The sequence below is a fragment of the Triturus cristatus genome, chromosome 1_1, assembly GCF_964204655.1.
Source record: "Triturus cristatus chromosome 1_1, aTriCri1.1, whole genome shotgun sequence".
Taxonomy (NCBI): domain Eukaryota; kingdom Metazoa; phylum Chordata; class Amphibia; order Caudata; family Salamandridae; genus Triturus; species Triturus cristatus.
In genome coordinates, this window is record NC_140579.1 from 22,338,349 (window position 1) to 22,364,196 (window position 25,848).

At 47.3% G+C, this 25,848-nt stretch overlaps 1 protein-coding gene across 1 annotated transcript in view; it reads left to right on the forward strand.

Annotated features, from left to right (window-relative positions):
* SLC7A8 (solute carrier family 7 member 8) overlaps positions 1-4,220 on the forward strand; it is a 125,250-nt gene extending 121,030 nt beyond the window's left edge. The window contains exon 12 of the mRNA XM_085642895.1: positions 2,330-4,220. Within this exon, the coding sequence (XP_085499021.1) occupies positions 2,330-2,478 (149 nt within the window). The 3' untranslated portion in view covers positions 2,479-4,220. The remainder of the gene's footprint in view (positions 1-2,329) is intronic.
* The last annotated feature ends 21,628 nt before the right edge of the window (positions 4,221-25,848 follow it).

The following is a 25,848-nucleotide window of genomic DNA, read 5'->3' on the forward strand; positions in this document are numbered from 1 at the left end:
GGTTACAGGAGTCTAGATTTACTTGGACGAAACTCTGCTACAGAAACCAAGTACTTCAACTATCTACACTAGGTTGGATGACCGAATAATCTCCCTTGGAGTAAAGGAGTTACCCCCCTGCTAGGCAGGCACCAAAGACGCACCTGACCGGTTTGCATCTACGCAGATCCTGAAGAACTCCGAAGATTTTGCAACACAGGAGGTGGGTTTCTAAGCTTCCCCGAGGTTGACCAGTGCTCTTCGCAAACCTGAGACCCACAGCCCTTGTGGGGACCGTGTAACCCATACCCCTGGACACCGTGCACATTTGCAGCAGCATATGCTTTTTGGCAATCCCTGAGGCTGTGGTTTGGACTACTTGTAGTCCAGATCCCGAGCAGTGATTCCACTGAAGACTATCGGCCTACACTCCACGAGTGTTCCTTGGGCTGGTATTTTGTGATTCCTCTCGAGGTCCCTTAGTGATCCCTGGTCCATCAACCTGTGGGTCCCTGAGAAGGGAACTTTAACTTTCAGTGGGCTTTCCTGGTTGCTCCATACGTGCCCTGATTCTCCATCGCTTGGGGAGTCCCCAGGACCTTGCTGGTCCTCACCAAACCATCTTTTCTCGAACTGCGTGGGTTGCAGTTGCCAAGGCTTGTTGGTCTCCAATCCGGACACTAACCCCCCAGCACTCGACATCCTTCGTGGGACAGCTCGCCTGCGGACTTTCGTCATCGTCGACATCTCCTGGTCCCCGTGGCTGCAGAGTCAAGCTTTACCTCATCTCACCTGAAACACCCGACATTGGTGGGCATTCGTCTATCGTGCCCCTGGTCACCCTGAAGTGACCCAGACTCTGTCCCCTCTGTTTTCAGGTTCTTCTCAGCTCCCATCCAGGCTTGGATCACACCAGACACTTCTCATCTTCCCGGCAGCAACACTTTGCAGCATCACGCCATTGAAAATGACAAAGACTCCCGACACCATTAGACACCTATGCACCCGGTTTCCCTGGGTTAGGTAACACGAGTACTCCAGTGCTCACATGGGTGCTGGCCTTAGAACCTTCTAAGTCTGAAAGGGTTTGCTCAAAGTCCTCTCCTAACTGTCCTTAATCTTTAAAATTCCAACGTGACTTTCCCATAGGATTGTACGGAGCTCGTGGCTGTGTTGTCACACTGCACGTGTCCCCCGTGGGTCCCCTGTGTCACTACCTTGGGTGGTTTCTTGGGGTCCCAGCGATTCTACGTGCTTTAGGGACTGTGTCTAATCAAGTCGTGGTTGTTATACCACTTTCTTAGTATATGGTTCGGTCTCCCCCTGGGGCCCACTGTGTATTGTGCTATTTACTGTCGTTCTAGTGCTTTAATATTGTGTATCGTGTGCTCTAATCTCATAAAGAGGTTAGTAGAGAGTGTTTAGAAATAAATACACTTTGGCTCCGCTAAGGGCCTCATTGAACGCTGCTGCTAGACTGGTTACAGGCACCAAACGCAATGAGCGCATATCGCCAGTACTAAAAACTCTAAATTGGCTCCCCTACGAAGCACGAATCCAGCTAAAAATTGCCACGATGACGCACAACGCTATCCACTTCAAGACGCCCAGGTATCTGGCGCAAAAACTTGAACTATCTTGCCTTCTCCGGCGCGGCTCCAAAGATTTAGAACTCTCTTCCTCCAGAAATACGCAGAATCACCAGAACAACGGTGTTCAAACTGGAAGTCAAAACATTCCTGATGAATAAACTCCTTCAGTAATTGGGCTACTCACCTTGGCCCATTGTCATTGTTCCTACTTCCTTTGTTTCTACATTTACTAATATACTTTTTTTTACATACTGTGTACACTGTCTTCTGTTTAACATAAGTTATATGTGAACTTTTATGCACTTTACGATTCATTTGTGTTTTCATCTTGTGGTTGTTACTTTATTAGCCTCCAGATCGAGTTTGATTGTAAAGCGCTCTGATATCCCTTGGGATCTTGTTCGCGCTATATAAAACTTTATAAATAAATAAACTATCAGTTTGTTTATATTACTTCAGAAGCTCAACAGCTGGAATTGATATATTTTGCAACCTGAAATCTATTGAAGGCATTGAAATTCTGTATCTTATCTTTTGACGATATTGGTTTATTATAGCCCTAAAAAACGTCCAAAAAGTGTTTAACTGTCATACCCATTGGAAGATGCACCACAAATACCAGGCTAGGGAAAGAGGGTGTTGAATGCCCTGGTAAGGTCTGGTAGCACTCCACTGACTCTTTTATGCCACTTTTCGAGGTAAAATCACTGCTAATCCAGGGTTGACACCTTTCTCTCTCTTTCTGTCTCCATCTCTAGACTCCACGACAAGGGCCGGGCAGAAGCTGTGTGTAGTGGTCTACCCTCAGACAGATACTAAGGATGAAGATGAGGAGACGAAGGAACAGCGGGCACCCATCTACAACCCCACAGGGAATGGCGAGGCAGCTGGCAGCGGTGATCTCTGAGCCGCCACAATGGCTTCCACACCCTGTGCCGACAGCGGGTGTCATAGACTGCCAGTCTGCAGAGGGGAAGGGGAATCGAACGAAGGCGGGGATGCACACGGACCAATCAGCCTCCACAGGGGGAAAGGTCCAACAGCCCTCTGAAACATTTAGGACTGCTGGCCTAGCAGGTGCAGGGGGCAGGATGACTGCTGCTACCGTTCGATGCAACCTTTCTGTTTCCTATCTACAAACTTCACTCCTTTGTCATCACCTGTCTAGGCTTATAAAGGCTCCAGTGTCTTTGCTTCCAGTGGCTTTAAAGAGTGCGGCAAGCCTGGCTGATATGAAACAATGCCGCGGTGGGCCACTTGAGCCCCTGGACAGTTGCCCACACCTCTTCATATGTTCTTGAGCATGGTCACTTGCGACTTGCCCTTCCAACACAGCTAAGCCCTGGTCCTTTCTCTGTCCTTCACCGGACTCCCCAACCCTTTCCAGTGATGGACCTGTCATGCCCAGGCAACATCACTCCCATGCAAGTGCTGAGAGGGTCTGAAAGAAAAGGACATAGGTTAAAGTCCTACACTATGCTCCTATTTTAATTAGTGTCCCACTAGACCCCATACATTTATCTACGATCACAGTGTGTCGGTCTTTGTAGGCACGCCTGCTCCACTACAAAAATCTTTGCAACCCACCCTTGTGCATGGACAAACCTGGTCACTCCATTCTAAGTCCAGGATGAGGCTTGTCACCTCCCACAAGGAAACCTCTGTGTACCTTGTTTGATGTGCACCTTCCGCAACCAAAGATCCTCAGGACAATCAGCTACCTCCTCTACAGCCTCCGTGAAAATTGGTTAAATGGAATGTTCTATTCACTAACAGTGGACTCTCCCGATCACATCCAATGATCATCTGCATAACAAACAGTGCGTGGAGTGGTGGGGCAGCTGCAAATTGTTTCTGACCTTATGCTACTCACTCCTTGGATTACTGATGGGGGGGAAACAGTCCTTTTCCAGCACATAGAACTGCAAGCACTCTAGAGTTCCATCTGCAAGGCCTCACCAACATACTCGAAATGTTGTCATCCGATATTTCTGACATGGTCTGGGTTACACATAGGCAGATGGAGGGGATTGTCCCTTACCAAAATCCCCCAATCAAGCTCCCTAGACGGCAGGTGAGTAGCACGGGTGGTGTGGGCGATTCAGTTTGATCCTCTCCGATTGCCCACACCTGCACGGAAGATGAGAAGTGATGGATTGCACATGGGTGACATGAGTGGGATAGGAGTCTTTTTTATCTGAGTCCTCCATGCCCCCCACCCACACACAAGCACACCAGGGGATGTGAAGGCTCACCTTCCAGACTCCATATCAAAACATAACAGAATTAAAAGCTAACCACAGAAGTAGGGTTGAGGAGTTCTCACAGATACACACTCCATGATCATGCACACAAGATAGGTATGACCTATGGGCTCCAAACACACTCCAGGCTCACACTAGGCCTGTTTCACTGAAATCTGCCCAACACACTCCAGAATAACACAAGTATCAGGGGGAGTGCAAGAGGCCAGTTTCACAACCCACATCAAACACATGGCTGGAAGTTTCTTTCACACCACTTCAGCCATTTTTATGGTAAATAATTTTCAGATTATCATTTACTAACGTGTACTTCTTGTTTCCATTTATGATTACTTTTGTATTTTACTTAGCTTTCGGTTTTGTAATAAATGTATATGAATCTGTATGTCAGTGAGAAACTGCGTGGTTGCTTCTACGGTCCAAAACTGTCCTATTTTCGTCCTGTTGGGGCACTGTTAAAGTTTACTTAGTTATTCCACATATGTACACATTACACATACTCCTCTGCCTCCTACCACTGCCCTGACCGTTTTACTGCTCCTTAACTAGCCGCGGAGTGGGCCCCTGACACTCAAATGTCAGGGTCCACTTAGGGAGACTACAAGGTACTTGTTTCCGAGCTGGTGTGCTGGCTGAGAGGGGAACAGCGCTGCAGGGTATATTGTTCCGTAGCTTTATCATTATCAGAGGCTGTCGGGGGTTAAATCCAGCGCCTGCATCTAAATATAACTGCGGGACAGAGTTGACGTTTCAATGAGGTAGTACTCTGAGCATGTTCCAACGCTGGCCTGTAGGGTGATGAGGGCACTGGCTTGGGCTGTAGTTTAAATCATAGCAGCACAAATCGCTGTGTTGTAACTCTGCCCTGGGAGGCATAGCACGGGTGTTTCCACGCCACTCCCATGGATTATGACATATTCCCAGATTTACCAGAACTGGTAAACCCGGGAAAGCACCAAAATGCTGCATCTCCCCAGGGGAGGCCTATCGAGGATATTTATCTTAGTCTCTATGCGCACTGCACACTGCAGAACACATAGAAAGAAGAATGTGCCTCAGGGTATTGCTTTTGTGCAGGAAGATGCCCCTTCCTGCATAAAAACGATCCATCACGCAATGGAGGCACCCTTGCTCCATCGTTTAGGGTGCTTGTGTTGATGCTAGGCAGCCCATTGTGTGCCAGCGCTGGGAAAAGGACAGGAATGCATCGTATTGGGAAACATGTTTGCCCTTTCCCTGTGACACAGTGCAGCAAGGTGACTTGCTGCACTGTGTTCTGGCACTTGGCATAAATATGGCCCCAAAGCCTTTATGCACCAAAATCAAATTTGCTTGTGTGCACCATTTGTACACCTAAACCATTTCCCACATATATGCACCTACACATGTCTTGGCTGTGTGCATTGAGTTCTGGGGCACTTGTATTCATAACACAGCATGACTCCTGTATACATGTACTGCCCTCATCACCTGTCTGTAACCATAGGTAACATTCTCACTTGTGTATTCCAAGCCACATCTTGCCTTTGTGCACCTACCCGTCTTGCCTCTGTACAGTTTACCCTTTTTAGGTCTTGCCTAGCGACGCTGCGCATGCGCTGCTCGCCTTGGCGAGATCTGTTGTCATCGGTTTCTTGGCCGAAGGGGGACAGGAGATATGCACGCGTCATGTGTACGCGTGCACATCTCCTGTCCCATATGGGTCATGTGTACGTGTGCATATCTCCTGTCCTTCCCTGTCTCCCGCTCGCTGTGCCTGCGCGGACAGGAGATGTGCACGCGTAGACAGCTTGGTTCATCAGCCCTCGCTTCCACGTCTGAGGGCCTAGCACTTTCCTCTCGCCACCACCAGGGGGAACTCACGCCTCACACTGGCTGTCGCTGGCCTCAAACAGCCGCCACACGTGCACTCTCTTGTTGACCTCAACCTGGTCTCGGAGTTCTCATGCGGCCGTACATTCTTCTGGGGAGCGGCCACGCCCACACGGCATGGACAGGACTCAGCCGTCTGTGGCTGGCTTCCCACCCGGCCGTCTCACCTTCACACTGCTGAGCCCACACCCCCACGCTTCCCGCCAGCCACGGTCCACACTCACTGGTGCCTCAGAGGACTTCCATGACCGGGATGCTGCCACCACTCACGATGCCTCGCAGAAACGCGCAGACTGTTTCCCTCCAGTCTCCGACCCACTTCCAGTACCGACTCCACGGCCTGGTGCTTTGCTTCTTTTTGGGGTCAAGTGGACACTGCTCCAGGGCAGTACTCGAGGCAGGCTTGCTCCGCCTCATCGCCAATGTAGAGGGCCCAGTTATTGTAGGGCATTACAAGGGAGCAGGTAATGGACGACACTAGGCATAATATGTAGTACTTGCAATCAACCACGAGCGCTGGTTGCATATTTATTTATTACCTCTTGACCGAGCCTGGCCCGGAAGGCTGAAGTGTGTTACAAAGTATTGCAGTGGCCAGGTGGCTCGCTGCATGCGGAACGAACATTTTCATACCAAAGCACTTGATTGTCTACATAATATTGTTTTTGCTGGACAGTAGCAGTATTATTTTCGCATTCACATTTCCCTTATCCTTGAATTGTGAGATTCCGAGTGAGAATTTAAATGAGTGAGTGAGGTCCACCTTTCGCCTGAAGTCGTAGCATTGCCTCTAGATGGCGATGTCGGCACACAAACACAGCTAAGTTTCTCTTCAGTATTTCTTCTCACAAAACAGCTAACTCTTCGAGCTGACTGCGTAACCCATCTGGGCCCGGAGGTACCAGGGCCACTCTTTGGAGGAGGTAATATGTTCCTCAATGAACACACCAATCCTAATACATTAATAGCATGGGGAGAGGATCTGGTCCCATGGCTAGACTGCCGACTGAGCTGGGAAACCAAGGTTCGAGCCTTGGGGTCAACTCCTTATCTTGTGTAAAGCACTTAATCTCCCCGTGCCTACCAAAACATGCATTTGCAATGCAATAGGTCTCGCATTTACGCGAGTTTGAGCTATTGACATGGCAAATAACAATGCCTTTTATTTGTGTTTTCAAAATATAAATAAAAGGCAGTGTCATTTACAATGTCAATAGCTTAAACTTGCCTAAATGCGAGACCTATTGCATTGCAAATGCTTGTTAACTGTGTGCAATGAGACTCAGATCCCCTGTATCCACATAGCACCAGCCACCTGTGTCTACCACGAAATCCCTCACCTGTGAAAGCGTAAGCCTGACTTGTGAACCTAGCTCACTTTCACTTTTACACTTCTAGCCTTCTACCAGGTGTGCACCAAAGGCCAGGCTCACCTGTGTGCACATAGTTCACACTCCCCTCTATACTCATAACTTAATTTCATTTGCAGGATAGAGATGTGGGCTCTGTGTTCACTGTACCATTGGACTCAAGCCACACTCTACTGATGAGGCCCAAAAAAGCAGACATTAGTCTGGAGTTGCCTGTGTTTCCTTATGGACTGTCAAAATACAGGGCATTTGGTGTCCCACTGCAGATAATTTTTGCATTGAACAAACCTGCAAAAAGTGAGACGGTTGGACAATGGTAGCAAAAGCCTCAAGCAGGTCCTCAGAAGGTGATGGCATTGCTCCCTAGGCAATAGCAGACAGAAAGGAGTTCCCTTCCCATTCTCCCTGTTTCAGCTGCACGTCAACTTTCAAAGCTCAGAGAATAAGTGCCCTCCAATCAGTACTCCTGTGACATCACTGGCTTCCCAGGCAGAGTCTTGCAGTCCAGGCATGCACCTCAGGGGGTCAGGAGGGAACCAAAATGTAGGACAATTGGTGTCCTGCAGTGGCTCTGCAGGACAGGGGGCATAATTATGGCACCAACCAGAATAATTCTGGACAGTTGACCACTCTAGCAGGGATACTTGCAGCTTTTTGAAAAATGGGCCAAGTTGCAGAACAGCCGAAAGTATTAATGAAGATGAATGGGACAGTCCTCTCCCCACCACTAAGGTGGAAACTTCATTCTTCAAGACATGCAATCTCAATCCACAGATTCCCAACTCTATCGACAAATAGAGCTTGCTGCAGTGGCTGTCCACTCTCAGCGCTTGGCCAACTGGGAAGTAGCGCTCTTTATTTCCTTTACCATCTGTGGTTCGCTATTTGCATATGACTCGCTGATCATTGCTTTGGAGAACTGTACCGTGATTTTTCTCTGACTTATGCCATGTATTGTTTTGGGCCTGGCTTTCAATAAAGGTGCAAAGGCCCCAGGATTCTTTGTAGGTGAAGACACCACTCAGCTACCTTCCTCTGCAAGTTAAATGAATGAAGCACACGGGCCCTGTCAGAGTGCTCCTGCTTGTAGTACCACCCCTGGTGTTATGTAAACACAGCCAAAGTAAAACAACTATGAATTGTAGCTCCTTTCAAACTGAATTGGCATACCAATAGAAACTTCACCAGTACTGATCTGAAACTTGATAAAAGGGGAGGGACCCCTTAGCACAGACCGATAACAAGCATGTGAACATCACAGGCCTTCCCGCCCTTGAACAACTCATATAGGAGGGAAATTGCCCAGTGCTTAATTTGTAAATAAATAGGTGTAAGTGCCCAACATTTTTCTTAGCAGGTCACCGCCCGCTTCCTCCTATTGGCACCACCCACGTCCATCACCAGCCCAACTTACTACCTGCATAGAGAATGCCTAAGCTAGACTGCATGGAGAAAGTGAGGCCGTTTCCCACAAAAGCCCCGACACCCACTGGAAACAGTATGGGCCTGCTGATAGTCTCCAGAAACAACAAGGACACCGACACTTTTTCAAAGTGACGTCTTGAAAAACAGCATTCATGTGTATTTTTTACAACAACAAAAAACTCTTCCGAAGTAGCATGTGGATGAAATCATAAGCGCCAAAGACCCCCATTTCCTATGTAACAGGGAGTCCTGGCATTTTAGTCACATATGACATAGATCATTTTGGGATCAATTTTGGACTATGACAAAGTCAATGTGGAGGAAGGTGACTAGCAGGATGAGGATAACTCTCAGATGGAGGAGTCGCAGTGGTGGCAGCAGTGGCCGGGGCACGGGTGGAATGCTAATGAGTATTTTCCAATTACGGAATCTGGGTGGTGGTACGTCAAGGACAGCTAGCGAGGCGGCCGGCTTCAGAGCGAACACTGACCTTGGTGCCAGGTAAAGAAGTGCATGGCGGGGCATACGCTGCCAAAATGGTATCCATTGGGGTGGAGTAGAAGGAGCCTCAAGTGAGTGAGGAGGCCCGTCTGCGGAAAGGTATACATGTCAAGGATACCGGAGGTGGTACAGAGGACTGAGGTGGAGAGGAGAAGGCTGGATCTGTGGATGGTCAGAAAGCCACCAAACAAGGGGTAACTGTGACAGTTAGAGGGGCGAAAAAGGAAAGAGGGGGAACACCTGGGGAGAAGAGCAAGGTGGCAGAGTGTGGGGAGGTAATAGGAGAAAAATCTGAAAGCTCTGAAGGTAAGGCACAGGGTCGCGAATTATGAAGTTGCCTTATATGGGCATGACCAAGCCGTTGGGGGCTCATTTAATGCTGGCAACTAAAGAAAGGATCCGGAAAGGAGAATATGTGGAAATGATGAAGCTGTTACATAGAGAGCTGAGGGCCAAGGAAGGATCTAAATAGGAGGAATTTGAATTGTGCAAGCAGCCAAAGGTGCCAGTGACTATAGAAAACTGGATGACAACCTTTCTCATTTATGCTAGCGTGTACTGCGAGAAGTACCCCGAGATGTCGGAGTGCTTTTCAAATATATAGACGTTATCAGGAAAGCGCAGATAAATTATGTGGCTTACGCGTGTGCCCAGTATGATGACAAGCTTCGGGCTTGTATGGCCCTAGATCCAGAGACGCAAATGGGGAGAGCTGGCCATTGACCTTTGGCAGCACACGATGTGGGGCACAGGTTTGATAAAACGGTCTTCACGGCCAGTGGGCTGCCTACAGTTGTCACATCCAAAGCAAACCACACCCTGAACTTTGGCATGTGTCCACCGAGGACGAGGTCACGACTCCAGAGTCAGGCCGGCCCTATTATGTAGAGGTGTGCAAAGGTATCGTAAATAGCAAAGGAGTGGTGGCGGAGGTGGGGACAGAAAGGAACTGATATAAATGAAGGTTTACGAGTGAATAAACCTTCAGGAATTACAATCACCCTAAGGCCTTGTGAGCGTCTTTTGCAAGCCTCTCGATAGTCCTATTCGTAAAAGGGAATAGACGGGGCTATAAAAAGCACTTCTGCCAGCGGTGCGATGCAGACCATTCTAATGGTGGGTACGAATATCTTCGTTCTGTATAAATTGTATTCATGATGGTGGTTAGAAGAGTGAGAGAAGAATGTTTATTTATGACCTTCTTTCAATTTTCCTCTTTTCTGGGACAGAAATTCATATCCTACATACTCCTATAAGTCAAGGATGGTATTTTATGTTACAGGTACTTGCATAGGGAGAGTGTTTGCATATATGTGTTCAAGGGGTAACATATATTACTGATGGTGCTGTTTCTTTTGGGACTCATTCCCTGCTGTTCCCATCCTTCCCTTTTTTCGCTTGATCAACTCAATATTCTGGGCTTTTACAGCAATCGAAATTGAGGTAGTCGAGAGGTGGACCATTTTGTGCAACAAACTGATCCTAGGTATTGTCTGGCTGACAATAGATTACCGGCCCTTGGCAAGGCGTCCCACTCGGAGACGGGTGAGGACATCTGGCAAGGGACAGGGTAGTCAGAAAGGACTTCAATAAGGGCCTCTACACCAGAGAGTATTGCAAGTTCTGGCACGAATATGCAAATATGCCGGCAGACACCCTCTCATGCATTGCTATGTGGTGGGTGATCACACAGGGTCCTTCACAAGCCACTGGCAGCAACAGCACAGGACTGCAGGGTTACAGCAGCAGGGTCAGGCATCAAGTTTCCGGGGTGGATGGGGGGCACAAAGATCTGGGTGGAAGGGCTCGTACACCAGTTGAGCAACAGAAACTAGCGTTCTGGCTTGCACATTACAATAGAAAAGATGACACTAGAATGTTGCTGGAGGGATTCACATGGGAGATTAAAATTGGTATGCGAAGGCTCGAGGCTATGACAGTGGCACAGAATTTAAAATCAATACACGCACACAAACAGGTGGTGAGGGGCAAGTTGTGGAAGAACATTCAGGAGGGAAGGATGGCAGTCCCCTTTGACGATCAGCCCATGGAAAATTTGATTGTGCCCCCGATCAGGGTGGTGCCCAAAAAAGAGAAAGGTCAGTTAAGGAAAATCAAGTGTACATTTGTGGCATGTAAAAAGAAAAACGGCATGGAAACAGAAGAAGGACATCTCCCTTTTTTCAAGACACAAAGGCTGGGGCAGAGCAAATCTATCCACAACAGATTGTACAGTGGTAGGTGATAGGGGCTACGAATGCTTTTTGACAAGGGTTCAAACCCCAGAAAATCGATTTTTAGATTCTTTTCTATTTTACCCAAATGAAAGATGCCCTTTTGTAAATCTCCCCTAGCAGTGTCTGGGAGATTTGTGTCCTTTTTAGTCAAGCCAGTGCATGTCAGACATTTGTGACATGCTGTGGCACGTGGAATGGGGGCAAGGTTTGCTATGAAAGAAATCCCTTAATTTGTGGAATGAGACTCTAGGAATGGTTGTGTAAGAAAACTAATCACATGGGCCAAGTGTCAGGGTGAGAGGAAGGAAGGGCTCTTTGTTTATAAATAAGGAAAATCAAGTGAAGATTTGTGGCATGTAAAAAGAAAAACGGCATGGAAACAGAAGAAGGACAACACCCTTTTTCCAAGACACAAAGGCTTTGGGCAAGGAAAATCTATGTAGAACAGATAGTACAGTGGTAGGTAACAGGGGTAATGAGTGATTTTTGACATGGGTTCAAGCCCCATAGCTTATGTATTTGAAATTTGTTATTATGTTTTTGTTAATTTAACCCAGATGGAAGATATATCTTTAAACTATTCCACTAGCACTTCTGGTGGGTTTATAACACAATTATACCTCAAACATACCCACAAAATGTGGCATGCTGTGGCATATGTCATGGCACATGCCAGACTTGGGCTCCAACCCCTTCTCCCGTTTTAGTCCATTGGGCATTGCATGCCTGGTTGCGGGGAGGCAGAGCCCCGCCCCTCTTTGGCTGGATGGATTGATGAGGGGATATTCAGTACGAGGTTATATAGACCATCACCCCTCGCACTCTCCGTTTTTCGGTATTAGTTTTTTGTGTGCGCGCGCGCGCTCCTGTGGGCCAGTCTCACCACGCAAGCGCTGGTCTGCAGGAGTTTGTCACATTCTCGGTGTACGTGCAGATGTAAACGTCCCCTTTATAATTTGCTTCGATCGCGGCCCGAGCAGTCTATTTTCAGGCCGCAAACGAAGGCAGACAACCCAGACATAAATAAGCACAGGAAGGAAGCGGTGCGGAGTTCACCTTCATTTTACAACCGTCGCGGAGAAGGCCGGGAGTGGGCGTGGGGACGGAGTGGAAAAAATAGTGGGGATTGGGTGGAATTGGCCAGCAGCGGCACGGAGAAGGGCCTGGCAGGTGTCGGAGGCTCAAAACGTGGCTGCACAGACTCCGACGTACACGTATCAATGAGCAAACGTGTCCTCTGACACAAATAGCAAAGCTGGAAAGAGAAACACGCATTCCATCCCTGATGGTGTTAAACGTTCCGTTCAATAGCTTCCTCGTTCTGCTCCTCATCCCACACGGGCTCATTCTAACTTTTTAATAACTTCTTTATACATCATTTGCCTTTTTCATAAACAAGTGCGTGGACTGGCGTTCGATTACAAACATACAACAAATATGGAATCATGATCTGATCATTGCGATTAGCTCCTATGCTACCCCCATTTCCCTCATATAAGCATGCACATCTGCATCGATCACAGTTCATTCAACTAAATCTCCCATCATCCCACCAAAAATGCCATCCTCGGCCTGTTCTGGGTCTGCCATCTTCGCCGCATCTCCAGATCTGTTAGCAGGCCCGGCTCCAGGAATTTTTATTTGGCTGAGCCAAGGGTGCATTTGGGTGGGCCACTGTGGGCCCAAATTGTCACTTCTTTTAGTAGCCTATAAGCCCTAGATTACATCATACTTGCAAACAGTCGCCATGATACAACAGATCGATTCTGTGTGTGTGCAGAGCATGTGGAGAGTTCTTTGAAAGTAAGAGCAATGTCTGGACCGAAGTGCAAACCCTCGAATTCCAGCAGGCCAGGCTTCAACACAAGTGCTTCCAGGCCCCATTATCCACTTTTCTACCATCCCTCTCCTGTGTACCTTATCTCAAAGCTGACCTTTGGCCCACAGCCCCATATCAGCCACCATCCAGCTCCACTTTCTTTATTCCTGTAATAACCATTGGTAATATCACCTACAAACTTAAAACATTGAACATAGCAGTAAATATAATTAGCACGCACTTTAAAATGTGTTCCGAAGTTGCCCTAATGACCTGGCTGCTAATTAAATAAAAACAGAAAGGCCATGACAGGGCCGGCTTTTGCACTAATGCGAAAGTCATTTTTGGCGCCCCACCTATTAACTTTCTCCGCAGATACCATTGCTGCCACCCTCCAACAGTGCCCTTCATCTCTCCGTAGCCCCTCTCTCATATGCATTTCATTTGTTGTATAGCGCTATTCATATCAGTGTAGGGTGTCACAATACTTTACATCACACACACATTATACAGAGACAATGAATCATACACGTGTGTAAATCAGTCTACAGGGAATGTCACATAAGCCAATGAGGATTTCAAGGTGTAGGAATCACGTGTCATCCATAACGGAGGGCAGTATATTTTAAGAGGGTTTGGGCTGAGGAAGCACAAACTCAGGATTTAAAGCATACCCTAGTGGTTGAGGGTTGGTTTTACTAATAAAAATGTATATCTGCCCAAACTCTTTTCAGAAAAGTTTAAATAATGAAAGATTGGGGAAGTTCTAACTATATAGCACCACAAAACAAAGTGAAATTCTAATCATACCATTCATGTGTGTATGCAGCTCTTTGATGACAGTTCATAGGTCCATCCAGCAGGATCATTAATCACCAGATATCTGGACATTTTTTATTGTTGTCTTACATCCCTGATAAAAACGATTTAAATGAAGCATACCAAAGTATGTGCCTTGCTGGGCCTGTGCAGATTTTAAAAATAAGACCAAATAGTAACATATTATCTTACCTACTCCAATAGTCAAACTTTGTGTCACAGCCTGATCTGACAGGCAGCTGCAGGGGTCAGGAAAGGTCAATCAGAATAAACAAACTTCTTTTCTCCTGTGTTGAAAAGGAAATATCCACACAGCAGGAAGGCAGGCAAAAGTTACTCTGTGCCAAATAAAGAATTTGTCCCCTTGCCATGCCCCTATTGTACCTGTAGGACATAGCCCACCTTTCTAAAAGGAGTTACGTGATTGGGTCTGGGCTTTTTCTCACGGCCATGCCCAATAATGTAACTTCCAGAACAGGTAGAAAAACAACGTTCGGAGGAACGTTTTAAATTATAGTGCCCATTTTCTATTGGCCTTCATGTCCTCACCTCGAGGGCCAAGGCTCATGTTTGGGTGGGCCAGGCTCGGCCTGGCCCACCCGCTAGAACCGGGCCTGTCTGTTAGTTATCTTCATGACCGAAGTTACTTTCTCCCTCTGCGGGGAGTTTCTCCTGATCACCGGTGATGACGTGTCATTCTGCAGATGTTGAGTTAGTGCGTTGGCCACATTGTTCCATACTTCGAATAGTGTTGCGCTGTAACATACTTCCTTTATTCTTCACCACTCCAACAAATCCCTCTCCCAGGCTTGAATTGGGAGTCGCTTGAGGGACTACCAATGTCTTGCAAGCCTCCATTTGGCCAGGAGCAACCCCAACACCGTAAACCTATATTGCATTTTTTGTTCTTGGGTTTAGGGGTTAATTCTAGAAGACAGTGTTTGTTAGAGGTCTCTATACCAGTGGCCGACACAAGCCATAATCTGGTCACTATTGCCTCCAAATGTCCCAATGAGGTATCTTGACTCTTACATTTTGGGCATGCCGCTGACCTACTCGGGTATATCCTGTTCAGCCTCACAAGTGTAAGGCATGAGTGGGGATGTTGGACCCTATATTGCGGCCCTGCTGTGCAGGCTCTTCATTGAGGGCGCAGTCCTCCTGGACACCTCTCCCTTCCTCTCCATGGTTAGCCGCCTCCTAACTCCTGCTCCCACCCATCCACACACCCTTCAAGGGATTACCGTTGTCAGGACACGAGGGTGGGCATCTCCAGAATCCTTTCCGTGAATAGCGCCACCAGAATGTCACTTTTAGCGATGTTCTGGTGCCGCTATGCCCTTCTCCATATTTACAAAGCAGCGGTAAGCCACTTTTCGTGGCTTAACGCTGCCTTGTAAGTATGGCCTTTTACACGCATCACTTTGCGTGAAAGGGGCGTGCTGTGGGTGCTCCATCGCAACACCCGTTGCTTTTTGACGCTGCCCCAGATTTACAAGGATGTGTCAAATTAACGGCATGCAAAAGCAGCCGTTAGAACGGCGAAACGAGGAGAAATACTTTTGTTTCTCCTCGTTTTTGCTTTTTTCTATGAGCGAAAGAGCAAAATGTCATTAATGATTGTTTATGTGCAGGAAGGTGTCCTTTCCTGCACATAAACCATCATTAAATAAGGACTATTTGTTACTTCTGTGTGTGCTGCATTCTGCAGCACACGTACAAGTAACAAATCACCATTATTCATTCATCATGTGCAGGAAGGGGCACCTTCCTGCACATACTCATTCCCTGCAACACATGCACCCTTGCACTATGGTGCAAGGGTACTTACGTTGGTGCTAATGTTAGCGCCTGCACTAGGGAAAGCACAGGGGTGCACTGTGTTGTTGTAAATACAACGCATCCCTGCGTTTGGAAATATCAGAGCGCGGTGCTGCCAAATTTGGTGCACCCCAACATTTCCTTGTACATATGCCCCGTTATTCCTTCTCACTGTGCAGCCGGGCTCCTCAGTGGAGCGCATCGATCTTGTTTACAAGCAGGACTCTGCCTGTTCCCCGCTGCCTGGCTAGATCAGGCTGCCTCTTGCAGTGTGCGCTGTTTTCAGGTTTCTCATCTGAGTGCCCCTCTGAATCTGGGAAACAGACCACAAAAAACAAAAGGAAACCAGCATGGTAGTGTTAGTCGATTCACATACATACATTACAATTGATGCATTATGCAGTTTTTAGAGAAACCACATCTGATGTCTGGCCCAACCTTCCCTGCACCTCGACTAGTCCCTTCACATCTCGTCTAGGGGCTTCCCTCTGGTAGGTCCAGATCTGTCTGCAAGCCCACAGAGGTTAGTGCTAGTAAGTAGGACTTGTATGGTTGCCATATGTCTAAAGGCCGTGACCCCGTGGGCATACACCTCACTGTTCGTATTACAATTTGACATGCTAACCAATCCTTCACCTTTGGCCAGTACTGGCTTCCCCATTTCAACGCTACTTCTTTAAAGTTTAAGTTTAAAGCGCCTGGTGAGAGAGTGTTATGTGGAAAAAAGAGAACCTATCACGAATTAAAGAGGCAAGTTTTCAGTTTCTTCCTAAAAGAGGTCTCATTCACCTCTAACCTGATGTCCATGGGCAGGAGGTTCCAGTACTTCGCTGCCACTATACGGAAGGATCTGCCTCCCATTCTGGCCTTTTTTGGACGGGCAATTCTGAGCAGACCTGTACCTTTAGATCTAAGGGTTCTGTTGGGTTCATATGGCGAAGCCAGATCCGACATATAGGCAGGTGCCTTGTTATGGAGGATCTTGTGACACCATAGCAGAGCTTTAAAAATGATCCTCTTCTTGACAGGCAGCCAATGAAGAGTAGCCAAGGAGGGTCGAGAAGGGGCTCTGCGGGGCAGTCTTAATACTAGGCGTGCTGCCGAATTTTGTATGACCTGTAATTTCTTTATATTTTTCTCTGAAGTGCCTAAGAGTAAGACATTCCCGTAATCAATCCGGGACGTTATTAGTGCCTGCGTCATAGTCCGTCTGGAGTTGAGCGGCAGCAAGTCAAGGGTACGGTTGAGAGTCTTCATCACTCCGAAGCACTTGCCTACAGTTCTCTTTATATGGTTATCAAAAGATAGCTTATTGTCAAACCATACTCCTAAATTCTTCGCCTCCCGGCTGGGAGGGGGCAAAGGACCCAAGCTGGTGGGCCACCATTCTTTAGTCCAATTGGTCTCATTGCCTCCAATGATGATGACCTCTGTTTTGGTTCCGTTCAGTTTTAGACAATGCTCTGTCATCCAAGATGCCAGCCTGCTCATACAGTTGTTAAAGTTAACGGCTTCCGTGGATGGGGCTTGCGTCAAAGATATTAGAAGTTGCGTATCGTCGGCGTAAGAGACAAGCTCCACGCCGAACGATTGCACCACCTCAGCCAGGGGGGCCATGTATAGATTAAACAGGGTGGGACTCAGGGCCGAGCCCTGAGGCACCCCCTGTTCAAGCCGCACGCTGTCTGAGAGGGAAGTCCCTCTTTGGACTTGGAAGCTTCTATCGATCAGGAAGGCTTTCAGCCATCCCAGTGCCCTGTTGGTAACTCCAGCTTTGTTTAGACCCTGTAGCAAGATGGAGTGAGCTACAGTGTCAAACGCGGCACTGAGGTCGAGCATGATGAGGGCCATGGTCTTGCCCTCGTCTGCTCCCTTGCGTAGGGTTTCAGTGGCCCTGAGGAGAGCCGTTTCCGTTGAGAAGTTGGATCTGAAACCCGACTGGGATTTATGGAAAACATCGTGTTCCTCCAAATGTTCCATGAGTTGGATGTTGGCAATTTTCTCGGCTAGCTTAGCTAAGTAAGGTAGCAGGGAAATTGGCCGAAGGTTGTCCATAATGTCTTGGCTGACATTCGGCTTTTTCTTGATTGGTAGTACAACTGCCTGTTTCCATTCCGCCGGCAGGCAAGCTGTAGAGAATGAGATCTGAAGTAGATGTCTATAATGAGGTTCTAGAGCAGGGAAGGCTTCAGCTAAAATTTTCGGAGGCGCCGGGTCTCGGGGAGAGCCCGATTTGATTTTGTTACACAGTTTAGACAGGGCTTCGTACGAGGGAACTTCAAAAGATTTGAGGCACTTTAGAGTCTTAATGAGACTGTCATTTTCTGTGAAGTCAGAAGCCGACTCTACATGATTGGCGAAACTTGTATATATTTTATTGATTTTACCTGAGAAGTACTGTGCAACTTCATTACATGATTCCACAGAATCATTTTGACTGGAGGAGTTAGTATCTACTACAGATATTTCTTTGTAAATCTGAAATAATTCCTTCGAGGAATTGCCTGCTTCCATGATACGGGAATGATAGTGCTCTGCCTTAGCCAAACGTACAGATTTGTAGTACACTCTTTGAGAGTTTCTATACTTTATTTTAGTTTCTGCGCAGAAATTCTGGCGCCAAGCTCTCTCAAGTTTTTTGCAGGTGGTTTTCATGGTCTGCAGTTCTTGGCTAAACCAGGGAGCAGCTTTTTTTAGTCTCCTGGCATTAGTCATGATCCGACTGGGGGCAGTGATATCGAGGGCCTTGGTCACGATATTATTTAAATTATTGTTAGCTGCTTCACAGTCTTCCCCTTTAGGAGGGCCCTCCTCCTGAGTAATTTTAATAAAAGATTCTATAGAAAAGCTCTTCCATTTTCTGCGTTTATACCGCAGAGATTGGTGTTGGAAATGCTCAGTTCTGTCTAGTTGAATCGTGATTATGTTGTGATCCGACCAGGGTATGGGTATAGACTGTAAGGTGTGAACTCCCTGCCAGTTCCCAAAGATAGGATCCAGTAAGTGACCTAATTGATGAGACGGTTCCTTGTTTTTCATTTCAAGTTGAACCGAAAGAAGCTCCGTTTGAATCTCAACGGCAGCATTGTCTAGGGGATCTTCAAAATGAGCATTGAGATCACCTAGCACTAGAAGTCTGGACTTTCTAAGTGCTAAGTGAGTAATGGCTTCCATTAAAGTGGAAGTAAAGTCATACATTCTGCCAGGTGGGCGATAAATCAAGATGCCCGATACAGAGTGGTTGGGGCCGGTATTAATTGTGAAGGATCCAGCTTCACTGTGATCGATCTGTACAGGAGCTAAGGAGCAGACTAGAGGGGCTTTCGTGGCTATGGCTATGCCTCCCCCCCTTCCGTCTTTCCTGTCCAATCTAGAGAGGGAGTAGCCATGGGGCATGGCCTGGATAATGTCAGGGTCTGAATATTCATCTAACCAGGTCTCCGTTAAGAATAGAATGTTAAGACATTGATCCTCGAGTAGATGAAATATTTCGAGGGTGTGCTTGCGGAGAGATCTACAATTGAGTAGAGCTGCTTTCAGGGAGTGACCCACGCTTGTTGTCGGAATGTGGATCATGGGTTCAAAACTACACCCCGTACATTTACTTAACGACTGGGCGGTCATGGCGTGCCTACAAGCTGCAGGCATGTCAGGTTGGAGACCAAGCAAAGCATGTCTGCCATACCTTATAATGGTTGGTGTAGATGAACCAAGATCTGTGGCCCCAGGCCCCGTTCGGCCGCGGACGGGCGCAGACGGGCTTGCCTTCGGCGCGCCGCCGGCGCGCCCGCTGCGCCCGCCCGCTGCGCGGACGGGATGATACCGTGTTTTTATCCATGAGTCTAAGGGGTAGGAGGGAGGAGCAAGTAGCCCGTCAGCCTTCCCCTACCCAAGATGGCGTCTGTGGAACGAACGAAAGCGCCCCCGCCCAACAGCAGCAGCGGAGAGCCCGGGACGTTCCAGCACCAACCTCGAAATGACCGCTAGTCACACCGCAAAGCAGCAGGCCAGGTAGGTAATGCGATTTAAAAATGTGCTGGTTAAAATATATACATGCGCTAAAAACACACAGCCTGAATATATTCACAGCAGATTGAAGGGAGAGCAAGAACCCCCGGCTTCCGCCTCAGGGGAGAGCAAACAGATGAATGCAGCGATCGAGTAAGATCGTGCTCTGAAATAGCATGGGAGGGCGGGAGGGAGGAGCAAGTAGCCCGTCAGCCTTCCCCTACCCAAGATGGCGTCTGTGGAACGAACGAAAGCGCCCCCGCCCAACAGCAGCAGCGGAGAGCCCGGGACGTTCCAGCACCAACCTCGAAATGACCGCTAGTCACACCGCAAAGCAGCAGGCCAGGTAGGTAATGCGATTTAAAAATGTGCTGGTTAAAATATATACATGCGCTAAAAACACACAGCCTGAATATATTCACAGCAGATTGAAGGGAGAGCAAGAACCCCCGGCTTCCGCCTCAGGGGAGAGCAAACAGATGAATGCAGCGATCGAGTAAGATCGTGCTCTGAAATAGCATGGGAGGGCGGGAGGGAGGAGCAAGTAGCCCGTCAGCCTTCCCCTACCCAAGATGGCGTCTGTGGAACGAACGAAAGCACCCCCGCCCAACAGCAGCAGCGGAGAGCCCGGGACGTTCCAGCACCAACCTCGAAATGACCGCTAGTCACACCGCAAAGCAGCAGGCCAGGTAGGTAATGCGATTTAAAAATGTGCTGGTTAAAATATATACATGCGCTAAAAACACACAGCCTGAATATATTCACAGCAAATTGAAGGGAGAGCAAGAACCCCCGGCTTCCGCCTCAGGGGAGAGCAAACAGATGAATGCCTCTTTTTGCCAGCAGCAGCGCTAGTGCACAGGAGAGGCGTACAGATCTTGGGAGGGTCTTTACATATCCCAATAAAGTCATTAATGGTGAAGGTGGGCTGGGGATTTCTACCATTTGAGATAAATCGTTAAACACCTCTATCCAGAATTTAGCTATCCCCCCACATGTCCAAATCATGTGTGCAAAATGAGCCATCTGGGAGTTGCACTTAGGGCAGGTGTGTGTGCGTGCCGGGTCCATGCGATGCACTCTGACTGGTGTAATATATGCCCGCCTAATGTACTTAAAATGCAATATTTTATGTTTGTCATTGAAGGAGACTTTGCCCGTTTGTTCTTAGCAGTAACCCCAGATTCTGTCGGTTTTAGGTTGCCCTAAGTCTGTTTCCCACGCCGAACGTGTCTTGTCGTCCCTGGGTGGGAGTAGTGCAACTGTGGATTTGTACATTTTGGACATTAAGTGCCCCCCTTCAGTGTCCTTAATAAGAAGCGTCAGTGGTGGGAAGTCCGGGGGCTCTATATGATAACGAGGTGACCGTGATCTAAGGGCTCTTTGCAATCTGCAAAGCGTGAATTGATCCTTGAAGGTGGCATCTCTAAAGCGAATATCTTCTGTCCTAGAGTATATGTGGCCATCCGGGAACAGATCGCCAAATGTAGCCAAATTATATTTAGACAAAGTGCGCTGTACCGCTCTCTCCCGGGTAATACTGACCAGGAGGTTCCCAGATAGTGGGAGCGAGGAAGAATAAAGAAGCTGCATCCCGGTTGTCCGGGTCAATTGCTTCAAAACCCAGCTAGTCGTTGACAGCGTTTGAAGATCTTGTTGGTCCCTAGCTAGACCCACTGGCAGCAGAGCAGACCATGGAGTAGGGTAAGAAAGGTCCGCTTCTGGGCAAAGATAAGGTGTACGAGAGTCAGCTTGGAACCAGTGTCCAGAGAAACTGCATTGGGCAGCCAAATAGTAAATTCAGAAATTGGGGATACCAAACCCACCTCTTTCATAAGGTTGCGTCCTAACTTTCCAGCTGACCCTGGGCTGCCCCCCCCCCCCATACCAACCGTATTAAGTGTGCTCGAAGAGTGGCGAAAAAAGTCTTAAGGGCATCGGAATGTTATAAAATAAATATAAAAATTGCAGTACAACCACCATTTTAATTAGGGCGACTCTCCCCACCATTGTGAGAGGTAATTTCAGCCATTGCTCTATCCTGTCCGTCATGGTTTCCATCGCGGAGCCATAATTAAGTTGAAGAATTTAATTTAGAGCAAATTTAGCTGAACCAACCAACAGCCCAGTTTCTATGAAAGTTAAAGCTCCAAATTCACTGGGAGTGAGGGGCGGAGAGACTGTCTTAGGTTTGTGTCCTAGTAAGCCAATATTGAGTTCAGTCGGTGGCTCTCATGTTTAGCTCTGCAGGAAGGACACTGCCCAAACGGTCCCATTAGACAATACTCAGGCCAACAGCAAGAGTAACTAAAACTGGGAAAAATCAAAATGTCCCCGTTGGTTTGTTACCTTCTAAATCGGACCATAATGCAGAGTGTAATAGGTAATTCAGCTGAGAGATTTTACAGCTCGATTTTGCAGCTCACTCTAAAAAGGCTATAACCCCCTACACTGTTTCGTATTACGTTCTGTATATATTTTATTTGAAATATATGAAATTTATATGCAATTCACTTTGAATGAATGTTGCATTCTAAAGAGCACTGTCACTCGTAATTGGCGCTATCCTATGGGACACTGTGAACCCCAACGTAAACCTAGATGGATCAGTTTAAATAAGGGCGTGGCCGAGTGCATCTGAGGCAAGGAAGAGCAAGGTCTTTATATATTTTTTAGGTCTCGCTGAGGCCAGCACATGCGCTGGCTCGGAGAGACATTTTGCATGTGAGTTTTCAAAGTGTTTCTGGCTTGCCTAGTGCTTGCGTTCACGCGCAAACCGCTAGCCTTCAGCAGCACTTTGAAAACTCGTGCGTCATCGCGATCACTTTTGCTTTCAGAGCGATCGCGATGACGCACGCTTTTAATGCTTGTTTGAATAATACCCCAAAAGGTGAGGTTAAGATAAGACAAAGTTCCTGGGTGATTCCCAGATGGGTAGAAATCTCTCCTCCTTGCATTATTCTTTTTTAAATCTGATTTTATCCAACAAATTGTGGAAATGTGGATTTTCCTGATCAGTTATGTCCCCTATCTTGGACCCCAACGGTTCTATATGCATGTTACAAGTACATGTATGTTCCCTCCAGTTCCAGTTTCTAAGACGCAAACACATGTGTGTCTACCGTCAACATGTTCTCTGTCAGATCCGCCATCAATGGGCTGGATATTCGATTCCTAAGTATGAAAGGCCACCGACTTTATATGGCTCGGTTACTCCATTTTTACAGTTCAGGCAAGTAGGCCCGATTCTGTCCTCAAAGCCTTTCCCTGCTCTCTGTCTCTGACAGCTTCAGCTTGAGCTCGCATCTGTATCCATGAACTTTGTCCTACTCCCTGTGCAGCTAACGGTGCCTGCCTCGGCCAGTCTTCGCCTGCCTGCCAAGAAGCTGTATTTCACCTTCAAATTATCTATTTTGCTCTTCAGGCGATGCATTCCTGTCTAGTGATTTAGGTAAACATTTCCTTTAGCTCACAAGCAAGGGACTCAGCCTTTCCGTCCTCCTGCAAGTGATTCATAGCCCTGTTGCCATGGAAAGTTTTCTGCCCCTCGCTTCTCATATAGACACTTAGACGCTTGTACACGCGCACACAGTCAGTATAGAATAGATTCTGTCCGAGAGTCCTTCCTTGTGGATAACATAGTTCTCTAAACATAGGATGTTAGATATGATTTGGGATTAGGTTGACTTGACCCCTCAGACTTTTCGTCTCCATATGTAGAGTTAATGTCAAGTCCCCTTCACCCCCTAGTTGCACGTCAATTACACGTCATACTGCTGCGCGCGCATCTATGCCAAGTATTATCTTATAGATCCACCTATGTCTGATAATCCTAACCAATCATGTTTCCTTAATTCCTTATTATGCCTAGTTTCGATTACATACCTGTCATGTCACTTTTCTTATCAAATGTTACGCCTTCTACATTCGTTTCATTGTAATGTACTTATTATAAAAATGCATGTCTGTCAATAAAGTATTGTACTTCACTTCCTGAACCCTCGTGGTGACGGAACCTGAAGGCCGCGACTCGAGTCGGCCATTTTGAATGGAATAAAGCCCATTTAGAAAACCTCTTATACCACGGATTCTGCCTCTTGTTATTTTGAGCTATTTTACTTTATTTTAAGATTCCGTATGAAATTCAGTCTGGTATTTTATTTACCACATAATGGCGCCCGAACAGGGACACTTTCTCATCTCACGCGCCGGCGGTGCGTTGCAGGCCCGGTCTCCTGCCACAGCTGGACGGACCATAAACGCGTACCAGCAGGATTTCCTGTAAGCTCCCTCCGGTCAAGCGGGGGCGACTGAGGCTGCGATCAACCCAGACGAGGCGGTGAGAAGTGCGAAGTATCCCGACCAGAGCCTAGCTGAGAGAGCAAGATCCGAGGTATACCGAGGCCCACCAGGTTTCTCGAAATCCCGATGTCCAGAGGGTCCGATGTCCGCAGTCGTCGAGTCCAGTCCATTCTCTGAGGCCTTCCGTTTCAAGGAGCTACTCGGTGAGTACCATCGCCGGGGAGGCGTGTTGACGCGCACATAGGTTGTGCCGGTCAAGACGGATTTGGGTACACAAATCCGGTCTGCACTGTTTAGCAGTGTATATGTACTGTTTAGCAGTATATCAAGTATTCCGAAGTATTCAGTTATTGTCAAGAATTCAGCGTGGTGATTAGTTAAGCAGACTGTCATCATTGTCGACCATTGTTAAATGTTTAATTTTTAATGTTTAAAGTATTCAGAAATGTCTTGCATATTGTGGTATGAATGATTGTTCATTGTTCACTGTTCATTATTGTGTTTTCTCGCATTAAGTGAATTCAAGAGTAAAGTATCAGATCAGTATGCCGCTTTTCTCGAAGTTAAGACAGATTACCACCAGAAAAGGGGTGCTTGAAGAAGCAGCTCCTATTCCTCCTAGGGACACTCCAGGGCATTTTATGTACCATAAGCATGGCTTAGATGCCATATTGTTTCTTGATCTATGGGTAGATTATACCAAGGGATTGCCGGAAAGTCAAAGGTGGCCCGTAGCGGGAACCTGGGATGCAGAGTGCATCATGAAAGTGGAGGAAGAGTTATGGAAAAGAAAGGTCAGAAAGTCACAGAAAGACGCTGTTGAGTTATGGCGTAAAGAATCTCATAGACGAACAGAAAAAGCACGTAGACAAGAAGAGAGGAGTAAAGAAAGTTCAAATAAAGTTCAAGAAAATCTATTAATTGAGGAAGGTATCCGAGTGAAATCAGAACAAGTAAATAGACAAAGGAATGCTCTTATGAATGGTATGTATCCCCTTTTAGCCGAAGGACTGCCTAAGGCTGTTACAGAGATGCCGAAAGACCTGCCACCCCCATTATTTCCAATTAAGGTACATCAAAAAGGGCATCCCAGAACCGCAGAAGATGTCTTTCTTTCCTCATATCTAGACGATGCAGCTCCCGAGTATGCTAACGCCACACCACATAGACCGTCTGGCGGAGGGGTTCAACGTCAGGATCAGGTATCTGTTCCCGTGCAACAGCAAGTCCCGACACAAGCTTCGGCAAGCACATCTGTTTCCGCATCTGTCTCCGCAGTCGATTCTACAGGGGCGTCGACGCCCATAGTTGCTGTGTCACGTTCAACGAACCCATTCACACCCGACGCCCCAGATGGGGCCTCGGGAGGTGCTAGCAGTACCTTTACACCACCCAGAATAAATAAACTTGTTTTTCAAGAGTCAGCGCATTCACGTACACCTAAATTCGTAAGTGAACGTACGCTTAAAGAACTCCTTGTAAATTGTAGATATGACCCGGTGGTTGGTAAAGAGGATGAAATGGTCCTGGCATCATTACGTATCAGGCGAGCCGCAGAGTATTTAGCAAGGTTACCAGGGATGATTACGCATCTAGATAACATATATCATTTTGTTCAAACAGGACGAGATCCAGGATGTATTAACAGAGCTATGGAATTCCAGAAAGTAGAGATACAGGGGGAACTGTTACGTTTCCTCATAAACTGTGTGATCAGAAATCAAGACCGTTCGGGGGTAGACCCGAATGCAATGCTTATTCTTACAAGATGGAGTCAGAATATATCAGAAGGGAGACACGATAAGCAAAATTGTATAATAGCCATGTGCCGAAAAATCC